The following is a 24373-nucleotide window of genomic DNA, read 5'->3' as shown; positions in this document are numbered from 1 at the left end:
ATGATGGTGTTGAAAGCAGAGCTGAAGTCCACAAACAGGATCCTGGCATAGGTTCCTGGGGAGTCCAGATGCTGGAGTCAACATGCTTTGAAAGATGGTGGGCACTTAAGGATGTAAAAACGGGTCCAAATATTGATATGGTCCTTTAATATTATTTTATAGACTGAAACTCTTCCTGCCAATTTACATAATTTGATATTTTTTCCCTTCCAATACCACTAACAGCTGAAGGGATTACAGTCTTGTGTATAGTGACGATATTGGCAAAAGTTCCAACAGATTTATGACTCCATATGTCCGTTGATCCCTCGGGAAACTAGAAGCATTTCAGAAAGACGTTGGTTATTTTGGTTTTAGTTCTGGTCTCAGTCAGGATTTGGTCTGGTCCCCGTCGGGACCTTGTCTTGCATCACATTCAGCTGTCCCTGGTCTTGGATTTGGCTTGGTCTCCACACAGTGATCTTAACTACAGCCATGCATTATGTAGAAAAGAAAGTAGGAACTTTGAGGACCTGATTCAATATCTTACTTTATTATTTATATAACTAGATTACTACCATGCCTCAGTGTTTAGCGTTTCAGAAAAGTAAAGGCTTTCACATTTTATTTTGACTCTCTGAACTGGCTTCTAAATAAATAATAAAGTACATTTTTTTTTTAAAACTGGCAATTAAATATTTCTGTTGTGTTAGATAACCATACCCCAAGCATAAAGCAGTTAAAGTGTTTTAAAACTGTTTATATTTGCACCAAATACCAAAGGCAGTTGGAAGTACTGCACCATATTGCACTAGCAAAACTGCTAAACTGCTGCAGTGAATATATGATAAATACTACCCAAACATATGCTGAAAATGTTAACGTATGGCCAAAATCGCTGAGCTCTTTATTCAAGCGAATTGTATGACCTGTTTAATTTGGAATGGGACCATGCATGGTCTGTTCCTTTTAATGCCTTGATAGGTTTGGACCAAATGAATAGATGGACCATGGTGTTCATGCTACAAAATAATGGTCAAAAAGGACACTTCCTAATATTTGTAATCAGTTTTCCCCCTTGAGTAGCTTTAAAGCTCAAGTCAATAGTTTGTATAAAAACAACCAATTGGAGCCAAGTAAGATGGAAAGATGCTTTGGGTTGGTGACTTGAAGAGTTGATTGTTGTTGATCAACTGATATTTGATAGTTGATATTTGACATCGTGATTCTTACAAATCCCATTAGGAGCACTAGGAGGAGCCAGAGAAACCTTTTTTCAAAGATATCTGTCTCATGTTCTACTGTCAGGATATAGTGAAAGTTTCAACAAATCTGACAAAATCATTTAATAAAAAATACCTGCTGCAGCTTTAATCAACTGTGTGTAATGTAAAAGGCCAAACACGCCAGCTCTACCAGGTGAGCTACTGGGCCCCCCCAACTAAATTTTTAATGTACACTGAATTGTTGATGAATTACTACAACTCAGCACACACAGAGGCCCTGAGGTCTGAGGGTAAAAAAACAAGAGTGTGTGGGTTCAGTCACAGGTTAAGAGTGCATGGAAGTTGACAGTCCTCCCAGTATAACCAGTCCTCTCAGCCTCTATGTCCCAGTATAACCAGTCCTCTATACTCTATATCCCAGTATAACCAGTCCTCTCAGCCTCTATGTCCCAGTATAACCAGTCCTCTATACTCTATATCCCACTATAACCAGTCCTCTCAGCCTCTATGTCCCAGTATAACCAGTCCTCTCAGCCTCTATGTCCCAGTATAACTAGTTTTCTCAGTCTCTATGTCCCACTATATTAGTGCTCCCAGTATAACCAGTCCTCTCAGCCTCTATGTCCCAGTATAACCAGTCCTCTCAGCCTCTATGTCCCACCATAACCAGTCCTCCCAATAAAACCAGTCCTCTCAGCCTGTCTGTTTGAGTGTGAGCTGAGTGCAGACTCTGTCCTCCTGCTGCTGACAGCACATTTGGGTTTCAGAGCATTTCGTCAGTGTTTGTAGTGATGATGGGGATATTGTGCTGACATGTCCTATTTATCTCAGTAACTGAAATCTGGTCGTGCCAAAGACAGAGCATGGGAGACTGAGCAGCAGTGATGTCATTACTTGGACAGGCCTTGTGGCAAATGACAGCATAATCAGCACCAGATAATGTGAGTCAACATGTAGTCAAATGTCCTCCTCTACATTTAAATTAAGCTCAAAAATGATCTCACTCACATTGTCCTCATACTTAGTTACATTTACAATCTAGTTCTGTCTTTTTTAACAAGGTTAGCCTTCTTCTACGAGCACCTGTCATGAATTATATACAATAAGCCTACATTTATATTTGGAAGTGACTAGAGATCACACTGGAGAGACGTCATTTAGTCTTTTATCACAGCTTGATAAAACAAGAACAAAAATAATCTGCCAATGACATAATTCAATTTGACTTCACTTCAGTTTCTTCTAAAGTTTGTAAAAAAAAAAAGAAAAAGCAATCAATATGTTGAAACATGAGGTTTGTAATCATCTTACGTGATATAGATAAACGTTTGATAACTTACGAGGTGAACACTGCCAGATAACTGAATGGATCAGCTCTGATGTCCTCACACACATTAGGGAACTTGGATAAACACTGCCACCCAGTGGATGAATCCAATTATAGAGTAAACGACAACTTCAGACTGTTCTCTTATTATGTTGGTTATTTCAGGATTATTTGAACCTGCTTGCATTGCAGTGCAGACTACATATTTACAACATGTTTGCTCTTCTTGTTGTGTTTTCTTTTTTCTTTTCTTCCTGTTTTTCTTTTGGTTCAAATTGCTCCCCGTACACATGAGACCTACTGTGTAAGTGTAAACTGCAGCAAATCCAAAAGTAAAATGATTATTCTATGACTTTTCTGACTTTACCATACATAAGAAATAAAATGCTGTGGTAAGAAAATCTATTTTGATCGGTGCTGTTTAAATAAAAAAGCCATCTTATCAGCCTATGTGACAGCAATAAATTCTGCTACCTTTCTCGAAGAAACCTGATTGTTTCACAGATTATCTGTTTTATGTACTACTGTCAGGATACAGTGAAAGTTTCAACAAATTCGACAAAAATATATATTTGTTTATAAAAATTATCTACTGCAGCTTTAAGTAGTAGCTCCTTTATCAGCTTAAAGCGTAGGCAAATGTATCACTCATTCTCCAAGTATCTCGACTCTACAAGTCTTTTTCTTAGTGGCATACAACTGAATTGAACTGAATTGCATTTCTTAACTGGAGTTCGGTATCTCCTACGCTTTTGAACTCATCATCCCCGCGCATGTCTGTTTCTCAGAGGATAAACAAACTGAGCGTGTAGCAAGCAGCAGTGATCTGGTAAATAAAGTCACATTCAGGTAACGTTCATTCTCTCTGACCCTGTCTACAGGTTACTGCAGCAGTTCGCACACTGACTTCTTAAAGACAGACTGTGTTTGATATGACATTAGCTGAGTAGTCTAGCTAACCGTATAACGTTAGCTTATACACGGCTTATGTTCAGATTTTGACAGTTTGTTAGCTGTCTGGAAGTTAACTAGCAGGCTAACGTCAGTTTCTGTTAAGAAGGCATTTTGTTTCCTTGTTAGCTTCGGTTTGTTGTGTAATGTTGTTTGCTACATCGACACTGACAGTAACTCCTCCCCTGCCAGTGTATTATTAGCGTTAGCTGCCTTCGTGGCACGTTTGAGCCACTAGCTCCAACCTAAAGTTCACAGGCCGAAACTGAGCTGATGTTAGCGCTGTTAACTACACTTCACGTTAACTAACGTCAGTTTAGTTGGTGGACCGGAGTTAGTTTAGATGTTACCAACAGAAGCTGTACCGAGGAAGGCCACACATGCTATGCTAACTGTCCGTCAGCCAGAGGCTGGCAGTGGGGACACCAAATCATATCAGCCTAGCTCATTTATCATGCAGAGCTGTTTCACTTACCATTCAGGCATATTGTCATGTTTAGTCTAACGTTACATTACTGGTAACATTAATACTCTTCATTGTGTTGTTTGGTATGCGCTTTTGCATCGTGTAGGACTGCTTGATATGGTAAAAAAAAAAAAAGAAAAGCATATTGCGATTATTTTGACAGATAGTGAGAATGCCATCTGATTCCCGATTAGTGGGGATGATTATTTTTATATTCCAAATTAAACTTTTACTGAATAAAACCATAAATCATGATGATGTGACATTTGTTGTACCAAACAAATATGTGGAGAACAGGATTTGTAGGCCGGGAATCTCTTCATTATAATGCTGTGTCACATTTAATATTGCACTTGGCCTTAAAGCGATTTTTATAATATTTTGATTATTTGTAGAGCACTGAACAAAGCTCTTTTTCGTTTTCAATGAACAGTAAAACCTTGTAGGGGAGAAAAAGACAAGACAAAAAAAGGTTGTCTATAAACTCAAACAGCCAGCTACAGAGGTCCAGGTGTCCATCTCTGCATAAAAGTATCTTTTCCATTTGTTGTGCAGTCACTTCTTCCATTATGTACATCAGTCTCAGTCTCACTGTAGGGGTTTTGCAGCCAAAACCATTCCCCTTACATTTAACAATAATACCCTTAAAGCTGCAGTATGGAAGACATTTTTTTTGTCCCATTTGCAGAAACTTTTACTCTATCCTTACAGTAGTACATGAGATTATCTGTTAGTCTCAGCCTAAATACAGTTAGGCCCTGACATATTTGGACAGTGACACCATTTTCATGATTTGGGCTCTGCATGCCACCACAGGTTGGATTTGAAATGAATACAACTGAGCTGCAATTGAACTGCCAGACTTTCAGGTTTAATTCAGGGGTTAACAATAATATCCTAATCCAAACGTTTAAAATGTGCAACCATTTGATACAAAGTCTCCCACATTTCAAGGGGCTCAAAAATAATTGGACAAATTAACATTACCATCAATAAAATGGTTCGCTTTTGAATACTTTGTTGAGAATTCCTTTGCAGGCAATGATGCCTGAAGTCTGGAACCCATGATATCACCAATACGCTGGGTCCTTTGTGCCAGGCCTTTATTGCAGCTGTCTTCAGTTGTTGCTTGTTGTGGGTCCTGTACTGCTTTAACTTTTGTCTTAAGCAAAATGAAATGCATGCCTCGTTGGTTGAGTCTGGTGATTGACTCGGCATTGGCAGAATATTCCACTTCTTTGCCTTAAAAAATCCTGGGTTGCTTTTGCAGTATTTTTGGGTCCACTGCCTATCTGTACCTGTGAAGCGCCAATCACTTCTGAGCACAGTTATCATTCTGGACCATGTTGAAATCTTAGTTTCAGCTCTTCCAAAGAACGCTGTTCAGAACTGGGCTGGCTTCCTTTAGATGTTTTTTGGCAAAGTCTAATCTGGCCTTTCCTATGTTTTGAGGCTGATTAATGTTTGGACGCTTGTGGTGAAACCCTCTGTATTTGCTCCTCATGAAGTCCTTCTCTTTATGGTAGACTAATACTGAATACACCCTACTTCCGGAGAGTGTTTCTTCACTTGGTGGATGATGTGAAGGGTTTTTCTTCACCATAGAAAGGATCCTGCGATCATCCACCACTGTTTGTTTCTTGTGACGTCCAGGCCTTTTTGAGTTCCTGAACAATTGTTTGGGTAAACAGCTAAAATAACGAAAACTTGGGCAGTGTACAATATATAATGGACCTAAACTGTATAGTTCAGTTTTAGAATCATCGAAGACGTAAACCAGCAAAATGTCACATTTGGAATCTGGAGACCAGAGATGTTTGCCCTTTTTTGACTCAAAACAGTTATTTGATAATCAAAATGGATTGCTGATTGATTTTCTAACGATCGCTATCGCAGCTCTTACTGTTTACTCGTTAAAGATTGCCTTTCTATTGCTCCGTGGCAATCAGCTTTGAACTCTGGTATGGACAGCTGAAAGATGGGAGTCACATTCTTACTTGTGTTTTCCAGGTGTGACTATGGGGAAGTCTTTCTCCCACCTTACTAAGCAGACAGGCCACGATGAGGGCCACGACAACCTGACCTCTCCTCTGGAGGACACCCAGACTGAGGATGGGAAGGGCGGAGACATCTCCCAGTTTCCTTATGTGGAGTTCACAGGACGGGACAGTGTGACGTGTCCAACATGTCAGGGCACCGGGAGGATCCCCAGAGGTAACACCAGTCTAACTGTTACACAAGCAGGCAGAAGAGCCTGGAGGTCGGTCTAGACCTGCTCTGTTTGAAAGTGTCCTGAGATACTTTTGTTATGAATTGATGCGTATAAATAAAATTGAATTGAATTGAAGAGCTAGCTGCCTGTCTTCCATAGCCACATGATTGTACAATAGCCAGTGATAATCCTGAAGTTACATTTAAAGCAGGTTTTAGTTGCATCACAGACTGTCCAACAGCTGACGGTGACTCTATTGATTGCTACCTGTGTTTCAGGACAAGAAAATCAACTTGTGGCATTGATTCCATACAGTGACCAAAGACTGCGGCCCAGGAGGACGTAAGTACTTTTGTCTTTGTGTGTCCTTTGCAAAGCACTGACGGAGCCACCAACATTGTTCAAAAATAATTTGCTTATGTTTTAGATAAAACTAGGAAAATAGCGGTATGGGACACTTAAATTACTTAATTTACTGTTTATCAGAACACAAATGAGTCCAGAATTAGGTTGGAAAAATGAAATGACCTGGTTTCTGATGACCTGGCCTCACTGATTACTGTACAAAACTCATATATTCTGTTAATGGTACAAACACACAACATTAAACTTTATTCACTGATTTTGGTAAAGTGGATCATGTTTATTGGAGAAATGAATATGTGGTTTTTCCTCGGAAGTCCTCCGGCTGCTCTCTTTTGTGATTTGTTTTCTGGTGGACGCACAACATTCGCTTTATTGTTGCAGCTAGCTAGTTCACTGCAGCTGGTTACTGTAGCTGTCTGAGCTCAGTGTGAATACAGATGGAGACCAGTCTGACGACAGTGAGGCCAAGGTGGTGTTTTGTTGCTGGGTTTGGCCCCTGAGCTGACCCTGCCATAACCCCCGCTCAGGCCTTCGGAGGTGGGAGCTGTGTAATACGACAGCCAACGAAAGTCCCGCCTAAGTTGTAACCAATGATTTGTCTGTATTTACACCTCTTGGAGTAAATACTTCTCAGCCATATGAATTAATAATAAAATAATTAATATGTCTGTACTTACAGATTTGGCCACATATTTTCAGATCTATATACACATTTACAGATTTGTCTACATATTTACAAATCGTAATACATTTGCAAATTTAAACACAGATTTGTAGATTTTTTTTTTTTACACATTTACAGATCTCAGTACATATTTACAGATTATTTCAACACATTTACACATCAGATTACACACACAGAGATTGAGATACAGTTACACAACTCTCAACGCACATTTGCAAATAGTTTTGCTAAAATAATAGCTCCCAAAATGTGTCTTTTTTTTGTCATTTGTGTGTATGAAGTTGCTAATGAGACTGTAGAGGAAGTCTTGGCCCAGATTTCTGTTACATTTTCTGGACATCCGCTGTCTACATTGCAAGCCCTGAAAAGCTGGTCGTTGCCTCCAGAGCTAAATCGGTGTCAGACGATAGCCGGTGGGTTCCCAGACTGCTTCCACTGTCTCTCTGGTGGTTGTCAAGATGGACGATAAAAGTTTCATCAAAACCCTTTCACCCACTGCGATTAATGTGGTGTGGTGGAGTTGATACCTGGACAGAATGTATACTGACCACCAACATTCTGAAAATGAAATTAAGAAATGAAAGTACATGTATAAATGTGAAGTGAAATCTGTGTAACATGTTGTAGCTGACATTGTGTGGTTGACTTGTGTCCTCCTCAGGAAGTTGTATGTATCAGTGTCAGTGGCGGTCTGCCTGTTACTGTCCAGCCTGGCCGTCTTCTTCCTCTTCCCTCGCTCCATTGATGTGTCCTACGTCGGGGTGAAGTCTGTGTTCGTCAGCTACGACCAAGACAAGCGCAGCGTCTATCTCAACATCACGGTGAGCAGTGAAACCGCTGGAGCTTACAGTGTGATTTAAATGCCTTTTAACCCTGTTACTGATCAAAACCTGGAGGATGCAGCAACACAAGGGATATGGCTAATGTTTAGGAAAAAGGATTGCCTAAGTATTCCACATCAATATTTTTACTGCCTATGAACCATCTTTTCAGTTTTTTACCAACAGAGAGAATGTATGAAACTAGACACCCCTCTATAGTGCCCAGTAGTTGTGTCTTTGCTGTCCTCTGGTGGATAAATGGTTAATAATCTCAAAGAACAGAGAAAAGTGCTTTGGTTGCCGGTCTGTAGGTGCTGAGTTTGCTATGTCACTGTGTATTTCCTTTGTTTTCTGTGTTCTGGGGTTCTGGGTGTCAATCTTTGGGCAGTGAATGTGTAGCCCCCTGCTAATAACTCTATACAAACGAAGCAATTGGTGCAATTCACTGAAAGTTTGCAACAAGATCACACATCTTTGATTTAATTATGAATGCCCAGGGTAACTCTCATAGGAAAAACAGATCAAGATGAGACTGGTGGACAGCTGCAGTTGAGGAAGAGATGATAGTACAGAGACCATGTCAGTCAAGTAGCCTATAAATCACATCTATATATGTGTGGAGATGGGAACCAAAACTTAGTATTAAAGCTGCAGTAGGTAACTTTAATAAAACATAGGTTTTTGTCATATTTGCTGAAACTTTCACTATATCCTGACAGTAGAACATGAGACACATAATCTGAGAAACAATCCGGCCCAGTGGATTCTTGCAAATGCCATTAGGAGCACTAGGAGGAGCCAGAGGAACCTGATTGTTTTCACAGTAACATTTAGTGTACTTGGTAAATTACTAGTCTGCGACCAGTGTATACCAGTTTACCAACCTATTTTGTTTTTGCTCAGGGTCTAATCATGAGAGCAGACCTGCAGGTTTGGGTCATTCATAAATTCCATTACTCTTGGTTTCTAAAAAAAAGTTTAAAGTACCGGATCAAAAAACAAAATCTTAACGATATCCTATCTTTAGAGATGTAAAACACACTGATTTTACTTTAGATTTTAATTATGATTTCAGGTCATTTTGCTCTAGATAGACCTTCGTGTTGACATAAAATATTTGTATTACCAGACAGTGATAATATGTATTTATTTTGAATTCCTATGGAAAATGTTTGACAGGCTTCATGCTCCTGTGAAGTTGTTTTTGACGTTCTTTAATAGTTAGATTGGGTTAAAAAGGAGCTATGGAATATTAAATCATCTGTCTTAGCTCACTACATTTCAGCCTTTCTTGCCACCGGGTGTGTAAAAACTACAATTTATTTAAAATACAAAAATGTGCAATTATCGCTTATCTCACTGATATTAGCCATTAGAAGCAGGTTTTAATCGGTTATCGTATTGGCTGAAATATCCATATTGTACATCCCTAATTGCAAGTAACTTGGGCGGCACAGCACGGCAACCTGTCCCTAAGATGTACCAATGATTGATATAAATGATATGTCACGTACATATCCAGCCGCCAGCACACTGTAAAATCCCAGTAAAGGGGCGGAAGCTGTCTGTATCTTCTATAACACGAGCTATCTCTGAGTTAAACACTAAATGCTGGCAGGTGGTGCCAGTGGCTTAGCAGAAACTCCCTCAGCCACAAACACACACCTGTAACATCATCAAACACTGCTTTTGAGTTGTATGAGTTAAGGAAACACGTCTACTGCTTGAATACTAATGAACTCTCCCAATGCTGCTCCTCCTCCAGAACACTCTCAATATCACCAACAACAACTACTACTCAGTGGAGGTGGCCAACATCACAGCTCAGGTGCAGTTCGCCAAGACGGTGATCGGCAAATCTCGCATCAGTAACACCACTGCCATCAGTCCTCTGGACATGAAACAGGTAAAGCTCAGCGTCTGTTCACCAGTTAACCATTCCTCTATGTGGGTACCGAGCTCACGCTGTACTGCTGTCTCCATTTTCAGATTGACTATATGGTCCCCACCACCATCGCAGATGAGATGAACTATATGTAGTAAGTACTGAGTACACTAAACCAGAGTATGGAACGGATTTAGATCTTCTTCTGATCGCTTCCACACGTCAGTCAGAGGTTTTATTTTTCAGCTGTCCCAGACTTAACAACAAGGGTCCCAAATAGAAATGAGTTTTTACTTCATTCTCTGACTTCCATCATGTACTTCCTATCTGAATAAGAAATTGCAATCACCCAAGGTGTGTCAGTTTTATATTGTTCTTTTACTCATTCGTTGAGTTCCTATTTCTTGTTTGTGATCAATAAATGTATGACTGCAGTTTGCAGTGCAAATGCAAACCAAATAATCACAAACTCACTACTGGGATATCTTATATTTGACCTAAAAAGGTTAAAAGAAAACCTACAAAAGGGTGGGAGAACATCAAAGGAACTATTTACATATTTAAAAGCTAAAAACAAACTATGAACATATAGGCTATGCTATAGGAAAACCCTGTGGACTGCGATTACTCTGAGCAGCATTCATGGGAATGAATTATAATATAATATATTTGAATATATTTCTTGCCATTTCCCTGATGGTCTGAATAAGATTGTAAATGAGCCGGTTTTTAGATATAAAGGCCCTAAGAGGGTCTGAAAAGTTGCTTAATGTACAAAGTTGCAATGAACAATATAATATGGAACAACCCTAACAGTGCATTAGAGAGTAGCAGCCAGATGTCCGTCCATGTTTGTCCATATTTACTAGCACTTGTTCTATTTTTCCAGCGACTACTGCACTCTGCAAACCATCAAGGTCCACAACATTGTGGTCATGATGCAGTAAGTTGTCCATCCTTCACCTAAACATTTGAGCTCACCGTGTTTGGTTTTTGTCCGTGGCCTCACTCTGTCCCTCTTCGCAGAGTGACCGTCACCACCACGTACTTTGGTCACGCGGAGCAGGTGTCTCAGGAGATGTACCAGTATGTCGACTGTGGAGGGAACACCACCTCTATCAGAGGGATGACCAAGGCGTTGAGCATCTCGCATCCTGCTGAGTAACAGCCCTGGTCCCCCTCACCAGCCCTGACTCGGGCCCTGGAAGTTGGCCTTAGATGGTTTTACTCAGTTTTCCTTTCTCCTCCACCTGCAACAAACTCCTGTTGTTACGATACCACAGTGTTCACTCTAATATCAGTGCTAGAAGAAATCCACACCAACATAAGAAAAAGATTTAGTTTCTTACGGAAATGACTTGCATTATGCAAAGAAAAACACAAATGGAGATAGCTCATCATTATGACTTTTCATGTCATACATTTAAAGTGCTAGACATAATCTCATATTATGATATCCTTATCTCATAGTTACAGGAAAACTACTGTTTAATCCAAGATGCCAATCACATAATTAAGAAACAGTTTCCTGGTAACATAGATATAATGACATAAGCTTCTTGTAATTTTAAGGTCATTACCTCTAAATTACAAGAAATGTTTTTTCTACTTACGTGATCCACCCATCAATGTCTCTATTATGTTATTATTTCAGTATAAGTATTTAGTATTCCAAAAAATATAGAAATGTGATACTTGGAAGAAATAATAAGCAGTATTAGGAACACTACTTATCATTTTTGCTCTGCTATTTGCTGCTTCTTTGTCATGAAAAAGTGGAGGAATTCCAAGATTCCAAAACACTGATGTTTAGACCACAAAGTACAAACCCCGCGTTTCTGAGATAAAGACACTTTTAAGTGCTTATAAAGAGAAAATCCTAATAATGAATAATGATGAGAATACTTGATATCTCAAGATAACCTTGTAGTTGAATGTTGCCTCTGAATAATAGGCTTCCAATGATTAGCAACAATGAAGTTATGTTCCAGAGATAACAACTGCTCTCAAAGAATCTGTGATATGATTTAGTATGGGATTTGATTCTTTCCAGTGGTATTGACACTGCGATTAATAGACTACACTCTTGTCTTTTAAACCTTGATCTATGATTTATGGTTTACCAGTTGTGCCCCTAAGCAAAAAAGAAAAAAACTTGACAGAGATAATTCACTACCTAACAAACCGTAATGCACTTTATTTAAAATGCACACTTTATTAGCGGTCCCAAGGTCTCTAAAGCCTGTTCCTCCACCGCAGTGTGTTGGGATCAACAAAAGGTGGTGTTTAGAGAATGCAGATGCTGCTGTATCTGATTCTGAGATTAGCTCATGTCGTCATAGGGTTTCTGTCTGACTGCACTGTCTGCTATGGATCTGTACAATCTACTGTCTTACCTACTGTAGTATTTGGTTGTTGGTTGCTCACTCTTGTAGTTTATACACTGTTGTTTCTTTTTTGTCTACAACTTTGTTACAAAATGAAGATAGAAGTGAAAAATCCTCTAAATCTATAATTTGCTATTTAAAGACTTAAAGGGCATATATACGAAATTGACTTGCCACTGGATGTTGCACTAGAGTACCAGCATCTCAGAAAGAAACAAAGCAGAACTCTAAAACTCTTTGGTCTTTCCAACAATCACCAACGCTGGTTTGGTTGAAATCAACCCTCAATTAACCACTATTCATAAGAAAGGGTTGCTGTGGCTGCAACATAAGCTAATTTTAATCCTTGAGGACAAATGCGCCCATCAGAATTTCATTTCAGTGGAATCTCCACAAGCATTAGATTTGCTAATGAGGGCAAAGTAAGTAAATATTTGTTCAGTACTCATCTTTTAAGTGAATTGATAGCTGGGGAGTTACTTGTTGCACTTGTTTAGATGATTGATTCATCGGTCTGTCCATAATCCAAACATGACAACTTAGTAGTAGACTTCTTTTTTTTTATCAACATTTCTTGAATGCATCATTAGACCACTTTCCCTATCCTGCTGATAGGTGTTTTATTGAAGTATTTTGGGGCATCCTGTGATTGAATGGCCATTACAGCTTTACATGTTGAATTGCGTATTATGCATACTAACTACAACCTGTGTTTAGGCCTGTCGCAATAATTGCATTACCGACTTATGGTTCCATATATGGACACGAGGAGGTGGATGCACACACACGCGCACACACACACTCACTCACACTGACGTTTTCTTTCACTCTTACACTACAGGTGTGTGTGGTCAAGCTCCAATATGAGCCCATACAGTACATTATTATACTATTATATGATCATTATATATCGTTCAGCAAAAGAAGTTATGGTGACAGGTCTACTTGTGTTGGTCTCCTCCTAGAAATGATGATGATGATGATGATGATGATGATGAATCAGTTTTTCTACCTTATATAAATGAAAATACCGATATTTTCTCCAACATTCCATCTAATTTATTTTGTTGATTAAAAAGTCGTATATTTTTTCATCTTTGACCGAATGTTGTCGAGTTGTGTACCAGACCTATTTTGAATTTCAATAACATTTGGCATATCTAAAATTGTGTATGATTTATATCAACATCCTGTAAATACTTAGAAATGATCTTAATAATATCTTCATACAGACTTTGATAAACTACAGCTGTAACATTTGTACCGAGTGGGATTTGAAGAAAAGCACATTTATGATTAGTTCTTTTAATTCTAACCTTATTAACATTTAACATTTGAAAAGCTGTTTTAGACGCCTCTAATTTAGACTACCTCTAATGTCACTAAACATTTTGTTTGTCATTATTCATAGTGACTGTTTCTTGTGGGAGCATGAATAAAGTTTTAAAACATGATTATCTGTGCAGTCTTTACCTTGATCCCACGCACACACACACATACCAGAGAGTTAGCCTCTCTGAGCCACTAGCTTAGCTACAACACAGCTGCTAGCTCAGCTACAAACATACAACACAGGCACCGCACAGAAACATTTATAACGGCCGTGAATGTGTTTGTAGTGACTGTAAGAGCTCCAGCGGACTCTGTTTCCAGCGTGGACACAGACTCTGACTTCCAGCTCGCAGTTCCTGCTACTTTGTTTGGTGTCGAGGCCACGCCCCTTGAAATCACTGTCCTGATGCATTTCTGATACATTTTTTCAAATGTATTTCGTTTGGTGCAAAATAATTGCAAAGGTGCCTGCAAATGTGTGCAAGCGTTTGATAAGAAGAGAGCAGATTTCAGGACTTCATTTGTTGTCTGGCTGTCAGCACCAAAGATGATATAAAATGTTTAGAAATGTTTTTTTGTATGATGTTTGTAACAGAATATTTTCAGAATACTGCGTTTTGAGAACCCGGCTGTTCTAAACTGCCTAATCTGATTTCAATATGTGTCCACTGAAACAACAGCCATTCTCCGGTCTGAGAGAATAAAAACATTTAGCATCAGGTCCAACATCTTGCTGTTCTCCCTGAGTGAACTGCAGCTGCCAGTGGTGTGACACAGAGGACAGTAACATTACTCACGTGAAACTGACACTGCATCCTCTTCATCATGTGATTAATCACGCGAGTTATCGGCGTAGAACATCTGTTTAAATAAACTGAATCAGCTGTTGTGCAAGACTGTCGATCCTGATATACAAATGTACTCAGATTGGGGTGACTACTGCTGGTCATGTGATAACACCAAACCTCATATCACACTGAAGTCACTAAGGAGGTGGATTTGCATGACGGTTCGACTCTAAACAGCTCGAATGATCTCTCTCTGGCTCTGGCAAACGATTTGTTTGTGTACTTCAAATATTACAGGAGACTGAAGGCTTTCACTAGAACGTCATCTAACTCCAGACCAAAATTAGAACATCCCAGAGTTGTAAGGAGGAAGATAGCAACACTAAAATCTGGACTAAAACAGCAGAGCTGTGCTCAAGTCTAAAGAATAACACCAGTGTAGAAGAAGAAAATTTTAAATATCAAATTATGCAGAGGCAACCTTAAAGCTGCAGTAGGTAACTTTTATAAAAATAACCTTTGTCATATTTGCTGAAACTTTCACCTATGATCCTGACAGTAGTAGCCTGGAGACAGATAATCTGTAAAACAATCAGGTTCCCTCGTGGCTCCTCCGTAGTGCTCTAATGGCATTTCCAGCAGAATCCGCACCGGGCCTGAACAAAGAACAACCAATCAGAGCCAAAAAAGATAGTTGATTGTTGAGTCTCATTCTCTGGTCATCATATACTTAAGCTTTGGGTTGGTGGGCTGAACCTTTGGGACACAAAGCGTCGGTCTAAATTCCATAAGTATTGTCAAAACAGGTCTGACTTACATGGGGACAGAAAAATTCCAGCAGTGGATGAAGAACAGGATCATATTTCTTCGGTTGTTGTGAGTATGCGTGGTTGTTTTACATGCATATTTTCTTGCTTTTGTCTGTGAGATGTAAATATATTTGTATTGATTTAAAATAAGATTGATTTCTCTAGAGGAGCGCCATTTATTTGATCATCCCCATTAAAGTGGCGCTGAATACTCAATGTTGTTAGCTGTGGCCAGAAAGCCTGGGCATAACCGAGTATTCTATAACTAACTGTACAAGTAATATGAGTTTGAGCTTAGTGTGATTAAATTGTACCAACCGTTCTTACATAGGGATATTAGTCACTCCAACAAGTTACCCTGTTGCGATCACAACAGTAAGGCGCAACTGCAAACATGACATATGCCAAGTAATTCTTTTATATGGAGTGTTTTGAGGATTCTCCAAGTGTTTCTTATGGATATTTACTATATGATATTGCATGACCCCTCAACCATGCCTGTCTCAGAACTGCTTTGCTTCCCTGTTTATGTACCAAAGAAGAGAAACAAAAGTATAGCGGGCAGACAACAAAACAGTATCAGAGAGATATGGTGAGAGTGGTTGGGGAAGAGTTGTGTGTTAATCTGCACAAATCACACTTGAGTGAAATTAATAATGTCTCACAATGTTATAATAAGAATTTGCATCCAGTGATTTAAGTACACAGACTTTCTCATAGCCATTTAAGCATTAAGCTCTGTATTAAAACTGCCAGTGCACTCTTTATTATCTTGCCTTTAGTCTGCAACCGCAAAGTTATGTTCACATTCTAGCGCTGTATCAGGTCTGCTTACCTCCAGCATCCACGTGTACTTACATATTTACCTTTAGGGACATTCTTACTGTCACTCCCTGCTCTATTTGCTCTCACCGTGCTTAACTTTAAGTCTACTGTTGCAACCGGCGACCAAGTCTTTACACGGCAAAAATCAACTCTGTGATACTTCGTACTGTACATTCAAAACCAGAGAAATGGGCTACTTATAGTGCAGAGTATATCTTAGACATTGCAGCGGACCAAGCATCTCTTTTTACACCAGTATGGAGGTAAACTGTTTGCACTCTGATGCAGTAGGCTCAGGCTCAGAGGAAGTCATACCAGATGGCAGTTTCCTGCCTTTAACCTCAGTGCCACTTAATAAACCACCATGAAATGTATTAGAAGTAAGTCAATGAATAAAAGCATGAGTTTACACAGGCAATGGAAATATCCCGAAATAAAATATATTTCTGATGGTAGAGCAACCACCCATTAAATCCAGGCACCGTGTGGTCCAGACCATTCATTTTTTATTTAGTAATAATGGAATATTTTATGTCTTAAGTGCTGAGCAGTTTGGAACAGTCTAACAGAAACCAACTCTTGAACTCTTCTACTGAGCCCTTTTGTATTATACCTAAGTAGGAATAAATACAGCTTTTCTGATTGTAGATCAGATTGCCAGATTGAATACTTAATGAACAGAGAAAATATGCTAGTAGTGTAAAGTTTCATTTAAAGCTGCGGTTTGTAACTATTATAAAAATAACTTTTTGATTCCCCACTGATTAAAATCGCTAAAAACACTGAATTAAGCAGTTCCACATTAAAAATCAGCCTGGCTTGCTCCGGCTCGCCGCGAACTGTTGACGAGGCAAGGAAGCGTCCTGGAGGTGGCCCTGGCGAGCTGAGCTGCGTGCCTACACGGTTAGCGCTCAGCTCGTTTCTCTGATACGCTGAAAATCCAGACGTCCAAAGCTGATTCAACAATCCCTTCCCATCCGGTTCAAATGCTAGAGTTAGAAAAGCAGCCTAAGAATCCTAAACAGTGGATGGTAAAATGTGGGCAGACTGGATAAACAGTCATGTATATGAGCAGCTTCTTGGCAGCAAGCCGACCAACGCTGACGCATGCACCAAAGGGGATATGACGCCATTGCCAGGGCGACAGTGAAACAGGCAGGGGCGTTAACCTGAATAAAATGAACAGATTTCTCTGAGTTTGACACATTGTTGGAAAAAGCTGTTGGGATGATACACAGTACACAATCAGCCTATATAGGCACACCAAGCATACGACAGTGTTCCATAGAAATTTGAATGCAGAAGCTGTTACTCAGTTTAACACTCAAGCTTGGACAAGCCAAACATGGCCCTCGGCAAATGAATGATAGTTGCTGCGTGACTGCTGGCTGTGTAATAGACAACTGTTTGGGCGGAGGCGTTAGGCATTTGACAGGGGATAACGATTTTAAATGTTTGTCAATGTTGGCTGGCCCAAGTGGGGCCCCCAAAAATTTAAGCTTTAATCGCATACAATGGGCATGTGGGCGAAATGTGTTTAAAAATTATGCTTTTAATTACATGACATTATATTATTATAAGTTATGCGAAATTATCCAAAGTAATGTTGTTTCATTTAGCCTTAAAACATGCAAGCGGTATATACTTCCTGTGTTGTTTGTGTGTGTGTGTGTGTGTGTGTGTGTGCTGTGTGTGTTGTGTGTGTGTAGTACGTATACGACATGAGTGGGCTGAAAAAGGCTTGCCGATTCATGTGTGTTTAGGATGCTGGTGTGGTGTATGTTGGGCAGCATGTGGACCAGGCCCACTGTGGTGATGTGTCTAAGGCCAAGGGAGAGAAAGGCAGAAGTGAGAAAGCAACTGCTGCTACACCTAGCAGTCTGTCGAGTGCTCCAGGAACGAGAAGCAGCAGTGTGTTCGCTCCTGCTGCCCCACGCCTCGGCCTGGGATCGCTGCACACCAATCCTCACAGGCCTAAGCAGCCAGCAGACCATGGTTGCTCCACCCACACACACAGAGGCTTCACCCAAAAGCAGGGGAAGAAGCAGGCAGGCGCCTGCAGGTTTATTGGGGATTGAGAGTTCTGGAGCTGGTCGCGCTGTGGGGGGGCCAGAGATGCGCTGGGCATGGGAGCCCTTTTAGCACTCGGAAGATCGTATGTGATCGCTCGCAGCACTAAAAACTATCCAGCAGAAGAAGAGCTTTTTCTACCACCTGCACTATTGGCTGGGTAAGTCTTCTCAATTGAGTCCATTTTTCTTCTCCCCCGACTCAAAATAAAGGAAATGAACAATAAGTGAATGTAATAACATTCATGACAGGAAAGTGGTGTAGAAAACGTCCCGTGTGTATTTCACATCAGATTCTAGAGAACCACTCTGCAGCCTCCTGAGGAAAGCAATACAGATTGATGGAAATAGTGTAACCAAGAAGAGATTATCATCATGCTATCATGTTAGACTTAAATTGCAGTATTTTTTTAATCATAATGGTAAGGGGTAACTGTTGCTGAACACTTCTAAGTAGAAATGTTGTTGTATTTAAAACAAACAAACAGCAACAGTCCCTTCAGGAGCTTTTGGAGTCAACTTTTCCAGTTTGACTACTGACTCAGCCAGTAATCCCTGGCATGCAGTCAGTAACATAACAGACTTACAATTCTCCTATGAGCTGTTTTTATAATGTTCCTCATTAAATCGGTGAGTTGATGAGGTATGTTTTTAATATTTTACCCTTGTGCTTGTTTCCATGTGGGAACATTATAAAAACAGCTCATAGGAGAATTGTCAGTCTGTTATGTTACTGACTGCATAAAGACACTATCGCCAAAAAGCAGAAGTAAAAGATGATACAATTCATCAAATCAAAATATCAGAAAATAATGAACGCTTGCTCTGTGTGAGAGAGATTGTGGAAGTGAGTATTGAAGTTGTTAAGTGTGTGTGTGTGTAAGGAAGTACCTGGCTGTTGGATGTGTATTTAGCCCACAAAAAAAAAATTATAATAACAAAATTGCACATAGCAACATATACATATATGACTTAGACTTAGACAGGTTATAATATAACCAGGTTATAGCACTCCCCCATAAGTGGGTCAAATATGACCCTGTTTAGAATTAACTGTACTAAATCATCTTAATAACTCTCAAAGCTGCAGTAGGTAACTTAAGTAGTAGTAAAAAAAATACTTTTTGTCATATTTGCTAAAACCTTCTCTATATCCTGACAGTAGAACATGAGACCGATCATCTGTGAAACAATCAGGTTCCTCTGGCTCAGTCCCTGGCTTGAAGATGTTGAGTATTTTCAGAATGAGATTTTAGCTAGTTACAAAGTTGGCTAAAGCTTCCTTTAGACTGGATATATATTTTAAAGGAGTGAGGTGATTCTAATCCTGTCCTGAGCGTACCTTAGGCTAATTTTTCACCCCCACCCAAATGAACAATTACAGCTACAATTTTCTGTAAACTCACTGGTCAAGCAAAATTGACTGAGATACCGTACACTTTAACTCTAATGTAATGCTAAATTCTGTAATGAGCAATGGGTGTTCACAGCAGCAAACTAACGTCGTCCAGCGCACATTTGAATAGTGAAATAAACGTTTATGGTACTTAGACGACCGGAATTAGTCTCCTGATTTGAAAATTAAGAATAAATGCCTGTCTCAAGTAACGGCCTGTCTCGAATAAAGGCTGTTCAAACAAGTACATGCCTGGACTATTATTTGAGGTTTTACGAGGTTATATGGATCTGGCTGGGGGATAAGTTAATTCACCAGTTACATTTTTAAACCTTTTTATTGCGTTGATAGATACTGTCTACAAATGTTTGTTTATAGATATGTGTAACTGTACATATAAGTCTGTCTTTTTTTTTTGCTGAACTTGTTCTGTTTATGTATACTGTTAATCTGTGTTTGTACATTGAGAGCAACATAAAACTGGATTCAAATTCCTTGTATGTGCACACATACCTAGCGAATAAAAGTGATTCTGATTCTGATTCAGATTCTTAAAGCTAAACCTACAAAAGCTGTTGTGTTTATGTTTGAATTATTTTAAAAGACCAGTTGGCTTCTATTAATTATATATTCGCAATCACATAAATGATTTAGAAATAATTTATCTGCGCCCAGGGTGATGTTCCTTCATTACCATGAACACACACACTGTAGTTTATTTTTGACTCAATCATACACCATATACAGCATCTGTTTGGCCCAAATACTCACTAGAGCACCTAATGTGGATTAATCTGACACTGAAAATGGTCCCCAACAAATTCTGTTGGAGTAACTTTTATTTAATTACTTAAATTGCATTAGGGTGGAGGCAGAGTTCCCAGAAAAACCTGGACACACAAAAGCATTGCTACTGACGAATGATGAGCAGACTTGCTAATCACGTGACGTCTGGGAGCGGTTTCCAGCCTCTGCTCGTTTGGTTCCTTGATCTGTCATATGCACCCTTGATCTTGTCATTATACGAAATGTGTATTCTTGCTGTCTCCTGTCTCCTTGTCAATTTAACCCTTCGGTCATAAAACTCACCCCACTACAGCAAACCTCTGAACTGGACTTGAATTATTTTCTCTAACACTACATACCAGAGAAGAGGGAAGGGAAAAGAACGTTTTTCTTTTGTAATTTGAGTGAACCAACCAGTTGCGTGTGTTTTGGCTCTTCCGAATGCTGAATCCAGTCCTGAACCTGAATGTTAACGTGTAAAGTGGCACGAGGATGCTGATGTGAGGGCTGTTCTCTCTCTCTGATTGCTGGACAGACTGAAGAGCTAATTTGCTTCTAGTGAAGAGGAAGTATTGATTGATTTTGAATGACTCGTGCACATGCTGTAATCTGTGTGTGCCCCAGAGCAGAATATAAGAGAAAGTGCTATTATGAGACCTATTCTGTTCAGGAAATGAGATGTGTTTACACAGCGTGTAAGAAAAAATATTTAGGCTCATTGGGACAATTCTAGAGAAATAATAATTGTTGTTATATAATGAGCAGTTTAAGCACCTGTCAGCAGGAACACTTTAATCTAGTGCCTGGAAACCTCATTGCTGCTGCTCATGAGGCATTGTGTGTTTCCTGTGAGCAAAAACGTGTAGAGACATAATAATTAACATTAACATAATAATAATAACATAATTTGAGGGGATATAGTTATATGGGCACATTCCAAGGGAATGCTAATGTTGCTCTGTGCCTGCTGGATGTGTTCATGATCAAATAAAATAACTGTTTGCTAATGGTAACATGTTAGACTTGTATGTTGTTTTTACAGCTTTTTCCACTGCCACATCTTGTGTCTAACTGACAGTAAGTATTATTGCATGCTGTTGTAATGACACGTACTGTCAGAGCTGGGCATGAGCCGAATTGGCCGTGTTCCAGTACGTGTCGTATAACCAAGCTCTAGCAATACCAGTTGATAATTGCATTGATGCATTACGCTGTGTTTTGTTCATACAAACATCCACAGACAGAAGTTGGACAGTAATGTGTGTACGACTGAGACACTAAAGACAGAAGTGCTAATAAACAGTATTTTACAACAGTTTTCACTTAGTTGATGAGTGCAGCAGCCATCTTGGATTTTGAGATTGGGATTGAGATTGGGTGATGTTCTTCTGACTTTCCTCGTAGGAAATCCGACTTCAGTTAGAACTTCCAGCTTGGAACTCTGAAATTCCGACTTCCCGCTCCAAATGGAATTAACCATAAAAGATTCTATCACATTGCATCATGGGAAATGAAGTATCCAGTGTTTGGCCTCTGCTGCTTCAACTTTGACCATTCTTTTTTTTTTTTTTTTCTGTCTTTTGCAAGTCCTCCAGCTTTATTTATAAGTGCAATATTAAATCACCGGGGTACTCATTTAAAACCCAACTATGACTGTAAATGTATTTGAAACGGGCAAATGTAAAAATAATTTTTTTCTTGCGCTCAAGAAATTGATCTTCTTAAGCAATTCCATGTGTTTAAATATCTATATCAGTCTAGCAAATGGCATACTATATTGGAATTGGGCTTTCCAAATTATATATTATATCACTCACTGCTGCTTGTTCAGCTAATTACCATGAATACATGTACTTACTTGAAAGAGACCTAGATAATATCGACATTTTTATCAACTCCTCCTAGATTGTGTTAGAGATATTAGAGAGTTTATCAAACTGAAGCTGTTAGTGAGAGGGACACGTGCCCTCATTTCCTGTGGAAACTTCACCCTTACTCGTGCCTATACGATAAAATATGCCTTCTTAATGCATATATTATCCTACTAATGAGCCAAGTATTGTCAAATGTTTTGATCAGTGACAATACTTCCTTCTTGCAGCAGTGAAACTCTCTGTTTCCTCTGAGAGCGGAAAGTCAATACCACTAAGATGTTTTCTTGCTCTTGTCCTCTGTCTGAGAAACCATTAGCATTAATCATTAATCACACATGCAAATGGCCATCTCACAATGCTCACTTCCTGTCACAAACACTTATCGTGCAGTTTGGTGAGTAACTGTGAGAAACAGTTGAGCTTTCTGCTGACGCTGCTATTACCCACTAATGTTACTTCTTCAGTCAGTAGTATATCATTGTAAATCACTGAAAATATTGATAATTCACAGTATTCTAAACATTTTCTTATAGTCTGGTGTAAATGGGATTGTGTGTGAAAGCCCCCTCATCACCACTTTCAACTGGGTTTCTCAGCTTGTCTCTACATGATAAATAAAGTTATGTTATAGATAACAGATGTTCCATGGATTCACTGATGGATAGACAGACTCCAGAGGGATATTACTACTACTTATGACTCAAGTATCAAGTCACAAATGAGTTAGCATTTTAGCACTTCCGGTTCCCTCTCCTTAAGTCAATGGGTTTTTGAAGTCTGAAATAAAGTCTGTTAACACAAGCGTAAAAGACTTTCATGTTTAGTTTTATGACGCAAGATATGTCACTAAATGCCCCATCTGTGAATTCTTGACGCTTTTATGTGTCTTCAAAAAGGCGGTTGCTAACAAGTGGCTAAATGAGGCTACATAGGTTTTGCTAAACATCAGCTCACCAAACATGGAGATTTATGTACTCAGCCTTTACAGCCTTGTTGTGTTTATACTCTTACAACTATTCTAACTCAATCTTTACAACTTTAGATTTTAGGTTGGATGTTTAAGTCATGTGACCATGATGTAGTTCGTTTAAAGCCTACATTGTTAAAAAAAAATCTGTAATTTTATGGGTAATTTTTTTCTGTATTTTTTTAATACATGAAAACATTAATAAAATTACAAAAATGGAATGTGAATTTCCATGTCTAATGTAAAATAACATGAAAAATCTGTAACTTTAAATTATCATTTTATTACTAATCATTTAAAGAAAATTACTTAGACTTACAAATCTATATTTTTTTTAAAGGTAAAATGGTTAATTCAGTAGATTAAACTGTTACATTTCAGTTTAATACTGTTAATATGATAAATATGAATAATAAAACCAAAATTACATAAAATTACCAACAATTAACAGTAAAATAAGTGTTTGTCTTGTTACTTTACAGCATTTTTTTGGTGCCCCAGCTGCCGGAATATTACCATTTCTGTACTCAGAAATAGCATACACACGTCCTCTTTCTCACTCACCAGGTTCCATTTCAACAAAATATGCAAGTGTAACAAGTCAGTAAAATACAGATAAGCTTTTTTATTCTGATTTATCATTCATAACATTATATGGTGTAACTTTTATTTAAGTTTTATGAAAGTTATTGGGTGAAATCTGGTAATCGCAGGAAATTAGAATGTGTTTACTGGTACTGCAGTAACCTTACATACTATAAGCTAGGCATATTACAATGTATAACACTGCAGACTTCACAAATTCACAGTAACATAGTGTTGTAGCTGTGGAAACCAACCTATTTACACACTATTTCCGTTTGACTTTACTTTTAGTCACACTTTAGATGTATTGACTTATTTTAGACACAGCTATGAGTAATGTTTTCTTTCCTTTCGTCCCTACCACACTTCTTTCCCTGTCCCGGGCTTCATCATGCCAATGCACTCTTGAAAAATGTCAAGACTTAGGATCAATGTGCAACCAAGAAATCTTTTTTCTCAGATCAATTTTCTGATATCTAGCTATTTATAAATTGAAAATTAACTTAATTACTGCATGTACATATAGTGAATGGACACAAAGATTAAATTTGGTTGCCCAGCAAATGCCTGCCAGAAGATCAGTGGATTCTGATATAAATGCAGTAGAAATGGATACACCTGTAATTTTCCAATGTCA

At 38.9% G+C, this 24373-nt stretch overlaps 1 protein-coding gene across 2 annotated transcripts; it reads left to right on the top strand.

The window, feature by feature from the left end:
- The first annotated feature begins 3228 nt into the window (after positions 1-3228).
- tmem106bb (transmembrane protein 106Bb) lies at positions 3229-13759 on the top strand. Of its 2 annotated transcripts, none has more exons than XM_035681144.1 (8): positions 3229-3361; positions 5960-6163; positions 6440-6503; positions 7874-8033; positions 9799-9939; positions 10023-10072; positions 10808-10861; positions 10945-13759. In XM_035681144.1, the coding sequence occupies exons 2-8, from the start codon at positions 5968-5970 to the stop codon at positions 11081-11083; spliced, it is 804 nt and encodes a 267-aa protein (XP_035537037.1). In that variant the 5' UTR covers positions 3229-3361; positions 5960-5967; the 3' UTR covers positions 11084-13759. The 2 variants fall into 2 exon arrangements, with proteins under 2 accessions (XP_035537037.1, XP_035537036.1); XM_035681143.1 differs by having other exon boundaries at positions 3235-3381.
- The last annotated feature ends 10614 nt before the right edge of the window (positions 13760-24373 follow it).

This window comes from Morone saxatilis, unplaced genomic scaffold (genome assembly GCF_004916995.1).
Source record: "Morone saxatilis isolate NCDOM2014 unplaced genomic scaffold, NCSU_SB_2.0 Contig9, whole genome shotgun sequence".
NCBI classification, from domain to species: domain Eukaryota; kingdom Metazoa; phylum Chordata; class Actinopteri; family Moronidae; genus Morone; species Morone saxatilis.
The sequence above is the reverse complement of the archived record's forward strand: the minus strand, read 5'-3'. Positions and strand labels throughout refer to the sequence as shown.